A 6,724-nucleotide genomic window follows, 5' to 3' on the forward strand; every position below is an offset into this window, starting at 1 on the left:
AGGATGAGGTCTATGTGGAGGCCAACCGGCAGTTCCTCCTGCAGGAGCAGGTAGCGTCCGACGCGCTCTTCATCGAACTCGACGCAGAGATAGAGGAGGTGGAGGCCGGAGCGAAGCAGCCGAAGATGCAGCTACCGCCCATGTAGTCGGAGTCGGGCACGAATATAGTGGACATCTCCGACAAGGAGTAGCTAGATCATCTATTTCGTACGTAGGTTATTTCGTTTGCATGCTTTTGTTTGGATTTGAGAATCTAGTATGAGATGTCCGGATGTAGTTGTGCTAATTTGAGGAGTCCGCGCACGTTTGAGGGGTCATATTTGTCATATGCCGCTGTAGATGCTCTAAAGCCGCTATAAGAAAAATATAACAATACTTGCTCTAATATCGTATGGTATACTATACTCATCAAGAACTAATCAGTGGACCATGACAAAAGGCATAGCAATCAAAACCCTTGCCTACTCCTCTTTCTCGCCAGTGACGGTGTTGGGCTCTACCAATCATGCGTTGCTACGTTGAAACCGCACTTGCACGACGGCACGAGCCCGTCAGGTGTTGTGCCTTCGTTGGTAAGTCTAGCATCTGCACCGAAATATCTCGCCACCGGCCGATCGGGGCCGTCCGTGGCCCGATCCCACGGCCCCGAGGCGCCCAAACTACATTCCAACGGAGTCACATTACTGTTCTGGAAAGGGTGATGATACGCTTCCCATTCCCATCCCGACCGCTTCCTCGCCCTCCTCCTCCTCCCACTGCCACCCACCGCCGCCCGACGCGCCGCCGCCCCCCCCCCCCCCCCCCCCCGCCGGAGAGGGCGCTGCTCCTAGGCCCGCCGCGCGCCTCCCCACCCCCACCCCCTCCACGCGCGCGCGCCTCGTCTCCCCCCTGGCTTAAAGCGTCGCCGCCGACCGGCGCTTCGGTCGGGAGTTCAGACTCGTGGCATGCAGGTGAGAACCCCCCGACGCGTCCCGCTGAAAGACGAATCGAATCGAAACATTTCAGTTCGTCGTTGAAAATCGGGGTTTCCTGTCGAAAGTCTTATGCTTTTTTTCTATTAGACAGTAGAAAAGTTCTGAAATATTCTAATCTAAAGGGGAAGTTCCTGTTTAAAAGTCCGAGGGTGGCGGTGCCGGGGTGTCGGCTAGGCGGAGAAGCCGCTGGGGGTGCTGACGGGGCTGCGGGGAAGGATGAGCAGGAGGTATTAGGTTAGAGGTTGGGGAAGACGGATGGGGGGCTGCCGGCGTTTGGTGAGGTCAGATAGGGCGTATACCAGAACTGGTGTCGCATAGCCCGTAGGCGTAACCCTCCTCCGCTGTCCTCTGGACTGTGGACTGGCGTGGAGCCAAGATCTGTCCGGGTTTGGATTGATTCGCCATTGGACTGTCCGAGCTCATATTCAAGTATACGTATTTTGGTGCCTGTTACCCTGAACTAGCCTCTTATTTTCAGAAGAAATTGAGGGTTTAACTGAACCTCGAGTCTGCCCCCGCTTTCAGAACTAGGTTGGTGTTGCGCACACGCACACCATGCTGTTATGTGCTATTGCAGGTAGTGTTGAATCTCGTGGCTTTGAAACATAAGCATATTTAAGGTGGGGGGAGGAAAACGTCATTGGAACATTACAAAAGAAAGAACTAGTCAGCCTGGTGAACCTCAAACTTTACTACGCATAAAATGTTTGCTTGGTGCAGAATATGCTGATTTGTATGCGAGAGACATGTTGTGGGTTTGATGAGGTCCTTGTTATTTAAGTCAGTGACCTTTTGTAGATCAAGATAATAGCCTTTGAATTTAGAACAAAAAACTATTTCAGTCGTTGCTAACTTGTTCTGTAAATGCCACAGGTGACACTGTTTGAAGCCCTCTGTCTCTTGACTTGAAAATAACAAGTTATCGACGCTGCGAGTAAGCTTTATTTGCGAGCAAAAATAAGCTAGTAGTATTTGCACGTGATTGGGCAAATTAGTCAAGACGGGCGCTCTTTGCTGCGTGGCCGCTAGGCCACATGGGACAAAGTCCAATCCTGCTAGCAGAGACTGTTCCATGGATCCTACAGAGCCTCGTTGGCGGATGAATTCGAGCTTCTCTCCTCCATCGCGGGGATGGGACTGCATGTACTCATCAGACGGTTTGCCTCATAGGACTCCTGATGCTCCACACGATCATCCACCTTATGTGTCATCACTATCATCACATAGTAAAGGAAGTAGAAGTGCATTTGGCAGTGACCAGTACCTGAATCACCACCACTCTGTATCTGATGGAGCACTTTCTTATTTTGGTAGTCCTGTTGACAGCCTTCAGGCTCCACGCTGGACACCCTCTCTGCAAAGATTTGATCTTGGCGAGTTCTCTACACCTGGAGGAGGTATATATATACTTGTTCCTGATTACATACCGTGGATGCTGTTTTGCCATGTTTCTATTTGTGTAATATGCACATCTCTTCACAGTATAATGAATGGAGTCTGTCACTGAAAAAATGAACATGATAGTAGCTGCATCGTAAACACATTTGGAAGCATTGCATTATGTTGTAACATAGGCTTGTTTTGGTGTTAGTACGAAAGAAATTTGCTGAATTGACTGGCTTTCCTTGCAAATAGTACTTGAAACATGGCTTGTGAATCACTGTCTCAACAGTCTATAAGTGCTTGATTCATCTGCCTGTTCATATGGTAATTTGCCTATATGTAGCGCCATTTGGATGGTCTAATTATTTCTGAAAAGATCCTGCTACACTCTTGCTGTCTTCCCAAGTTCTTAACGTTTTTGTGGGATATTGTGTTTTGTCCCGTTCATACATGGAATGCTTCATTAAACAGTACAAAGTCTTCTGTATCAAACGTGCTAAGTAAGTATTATGTCTGGTTTGTCTAGCATAAGTCTTCAACAAGATCTGAACCCAAAGAATATTATTCCCATGTCAAGGTGAGATGAGTATGGCATGAAGAAAGTAAATCTGTACCCATATTCGGATGAATACAAGTTTATTGAAGAATTGCATAGTAAGGAACTTGGTAAACACATGCCCTAATTGGATGAAATACAAGTTCATTGACGAATTACATTTTGATGTGATTCAGGGGCACATTATGAGAGCTGGTTTTGCAGATTTAGTTACTCGGTTTCTAATTGTATTAGTTTTCATACAGCACAATTTACTTTGTCAATTGGTTTCATTGGAAATTTTGGCAAAAAAAAATAACCGTATACATGGGCATCAGCGCTCAGTGGTACACGTTAGAAACAGCTACCCCTGCAACACCTGAATTTTTCTTTCATCCATGTTCATGATTACTGATCAGTCATTACTATAGTGCTAGTGTTCCTTTGTTGGCTTCCTGTTTAATTAACCATTTCTCTACTCTTTGGGACCAGGACCGAAACCTGAAAGTTCCGATCTCCAATCCAGCGAGGCAAGCTCCATTTTATTTTTATTTACTTAATCCCCCTAGTTCTCTGTCAGCTAGCATGCTTTTAACCAAAATAAACATATAGGCGTGTCCTCTGTATCATAGTGCTGATTTTTTTTTGTTCATTGTGTGCTGCAGAGACATTTAACTGCTGTGAGCAGTTTCAGTTCTGCATCCCCATTCTCAGAAACAAGTCAGCTGGCATCTTCTGGTAAACGACCAGCTTCACATCTACCTCGCAATCATCTGGGAAGGCGATCCTTTATGTCAACACCAGTCTACCCGCTAGTCTTCCGCAATCCAGTGTCAGAAGCAGAAGCCTCGGGGGTGGCTGAGGCTAGTAATGCTGGGCGTACCACACCGAGTGATGACAGCCTGGCTTCTCCTGTGTGGAGGCGCAGTTTGGCGAGTCCTGAGCTCAAGTTCCATGACACACTGAGTGAACTTCGGAAGATGGAGGCTTCTCCTGAGCCGAACACAAGCTCTAGGAGGGAAGGATTCAGATGGAGCAGTGCTAGCAGCTATGATTTTGGATATGATGGTGATGCCATTGACATTTCAGACCATATCAGCATTGACTCCCAAAGGTCCCCAACAAGTTCAACGAGTTTCCTGAAATGTGGCTTATGCGAGAGATTCCTCAGGCAGAAGTCGCCATGGAGCTCAAACCGGATAGTTCGAAATACCAATATGCCAGTAGCAGCAGTCCTCCCATGCCGACACGTCTTCCACGCAGACTGCCTGGAGGAAAGTACTCCGAAGAGTGAAGCCCATGAACCACCTTGCCCGCTTTGCACGCGAGCTCCCGATAGTGAAGGATGTGTATCATTCTCGGAGCCTCTTCACGCCGCCCTCAGATCCGCTCGCAGGAATCATGGCATTCGCTTTTCTTCTGGTGATGCGGGTGGTAGCAGCAGCAGCGCAAACCCTTCTCGCAACGACCATGTGCTGAAGAGAAATCAGTCTGCGCTCGCGCCAGCGCGCAGCGGCTCGCTGTTCCGGAACCGTTTCAAGAAGCAGTTCCCCTTCAAGGGGAGGCTCGGGAAGGACCTGTTTGGTGGCAGGGTTTTCAGGAAGGTCGGCTCGTCGTCGTCTTCGGGGGGCCAAAAGGATGACAGTCGTCAGCCGCCAGCAGCTAATAAGCCTGACCGATCCATGGAGTAAGTAAGCTAGAGCGAAGGCGCGCCTTATATTGTTCGCTGCCGTTACTCTACCCTTGTACCGTGTCCAAATCCGTAGTAGATGTATCCATAAATTGTGGAAAGCAGTGCCGGTGCGCTGCGAGTACTCGTCCAGGACGGAGCTGTTTGTTTTGTTTAGACGGTGCCTGCCTTGGATGTGGCACCATGAGTGCGTGAACTAACTGTGCTTTCATCATGACTCAGTTTGCCGCCTGTTGTTTTGTTTGGAACATGTTACTGTATTGAAAACCGGCAGGTCCGGCTCTGGAGTATTAACAGTCGAGAACGGTTATCGTTTGCCTTTGTTGTGCTTTGTTTCCCGTGGGTGTCCATGTTTACCTGGTTCACATGCATTCCATCATTGAACGATTTACATCTTTGTGGCAAGTTGGTGGCGGCATCAAATTTTGTAGTGGAAACTGCATCGGTGGTTTCTCTCGTATTCTATGCCTGACCCCTGCGTCGCCTCTCCCTGGCGGCACGGGGGGAACCACTCCGGCGCCGCCACCTTCCCTCCTCCCTCCACCCCCCACCTCGCCGCCGCCTGAGGAGTTCGCTGGCGAAGCCCGGTCTGGCTCCAGGGAGGGTGGCGGCGGGGCATCTCTCTGCGAGGCGCGAGGGCGCATCTGGCGCGCGGGCGCGGCGAGCTTGGGCGGGATCGCGGGCGCGGCTCTGGCTCGGGCTGGTGAGGCTCCGGCGGTCCGAGGGGTGTCGCGGCGCGGCAGGGGGCTCACTCCGGCACGGGCGGTCCGAGGGGGCGCGGGATCTGGCGCTCTAGCAGGGGCGCCGTCAAGGGGAGGCGCGGATGCATGCGGGCGGGCGTCTCGCGCGGTGCGTGCGTTGTGTGCGGCGCAAGTCGGGCGCGTGGGCGGGAGGTGGTTCGGCTCGGGAGGCGCCGGGCAGGGAAGCTCGGGAGGCGGGCTCGTCAGACGGGCGTGACGCGAGGAGGAAGCCGGGGTGGCGGCCCCGTGCTGGAAGCCATGGCATTTTGGCCATGGTGTCGTGTGCGCCGAGGGTGGTGCGCGGTGAAGCTTGGTGGTCGGCGTTGGAGAGTGCAAGGCGCAACAGGAACGGCTCCAATGATCTCCACGCTTCTGGGTGGATCGGATCTGCGGGCCTCCATAGGGATGTGTGTGTTCCGGGCAAAAGCCTTGACCCGACTTTGTCGGTGCCGTCGACGGCGGCACTTTCGGGCGTCGTTTCCCTCCTTGGAGGCGTCATTGTGGAACTCATCTTCTTCTATGTGGGGCTCGGGCTCTCCGGGTGAAAACCTAAGCTCCAGATTTTTCGGAGCGGGCGACGGCGGCGTCTTCGTCGTTTCCCTCTTGGGGGTGTTGCTTGGGAGAGTTAGCTTGTGCTTGGTGCGTTTGGTTTTCTCCTACGTCGGGTTTGGTGGATGCCGAGGCAGCGGCCCCGGACGGCTGATGAACGCCGAGGCGGCGGCCTCGGGAAGTGATGCGCGGTGCGGCTCCATGGGGCGGGGCGGTGGCTCGGCCTTCACTTGGGTGGCAATCTTGGGCCACTTGGGTGGCAGGCTTGTCGGTCCGGTCGACGCGTTCCAGAGGGGGCGATCTGACTTTGCGTCGGGGCGGCGGCCCCGGATGTGGTGCAACGTTCGTGGTCTGCGAGCGGTTGCCCTGAGCAGCGTGGGCTGCGGGAAGCTGGGTCGCGCGGCGTTGCTGCTCGAGCGGAGCGGTGGTACGTCGGGGCGGCGGCCCCGGAAGGTGGTGCCGGTTGATTGCGCTGGGCGCGACGGAGCGGTGGATGTCGGGGCGGCGGCCCCGAGAAAATCACTGTGGCGTCCAGACTTCTGTGGCAACGATGATGGTGGGAGCGATGTCGGTGACGCGGCAATGGTTGCGATAGTCGGCTCTTCTTCCGCGTGTCCACGATATTGCCTCGTTTTGTTTGTTGCTGTGGAGTCGAAGCTGCGGCGGCGAGGCCCTGTGGTATACGATGACTGGTTCCAGGTGTCCTTTCGGCGATCTTCCGTGGTGCCAGCCGTGCCTAGTTTCATTTTTCTGAGTTCTCCGTCAGAATCGGAGCTGCGTTGTCTGTCCGCAGATCGACATGTCGTCGAGAAGGGTGGGCTTTGCCCTGTGTGTTTCAGTCTATGCGAGTGGG

The 6,724-nt window shown here is 53.0% G+C and overlaps 1 protein-coding gene across 1 annotated transcript; it reads left to right on the top strand.

Moving 5' to 3' along the window:
• Window positions 1-793: 793 nt before the first annotated feature.
• On the top strand, window positions 794-4,897 carry LOC123128362 (uncharacterized). The gene is made up of 4 exons (XM_044548344.1): window positions 794-950; window positions 1,848-2,371; window positions 3,385-3,422; window positions 3,558-4,897. The coding sequence occupies exons 2-4, from the start codon at window positions 2,047-2,049 to the stop codon at window positions 4,581-4,583; spliced, it is 1,389 nt and encodes a 462-aa protein (XP_044404279.1). The 5' UTR covers window positions 794-950; window positions 1,848-2,046; the 3' UTR covers window positions 4,584-4,897.
• Window positions 4,898-6,724: the final 1,827 nt, after the last annotated feature.

This window comes from Triticum aestivum, chromosome 6A (assembly GCF_018294505.1).
Source record: "Triticum aestivum cultivar Chinese Spring chromosome 6A, IWGSC CS RefSeq v2.1, whole genome shotgun sequence".
NCBI lineage: Eukaryota > Viridiplantae > Streptophyta > Magnoliopsida > Poales > Poaceae > Triticum > Triticum aestivum.

What these genes read in the sequence shown, in the direction of transcription:
- LOC123128362 (XM_044548344.1), top strand. Translation starts at nt 2,047, where the DNA reads ATGGATCCTACAGAGCCTCGTTGGCGGATGAATTCGAGCTTCTCTCCT. An exon ending in GTTCTCTACACCTGGAGGAG is followed by an intron (nt 2,372 to 3,384) that starts GTATATATATAC and finishes CTTTGGGACCAG; the next exon opens with GACCGAAACCTGAAAGTTCC. An exon ending in CCGATCTCCAATCCAGCGAG is followed by an intron (nt 3,423 to 3,557) that starts GCAAGCTCCATT and finishes TGTGTGCTGCAG; the next exon opens with AGACATTTAACTGCTGTGAG.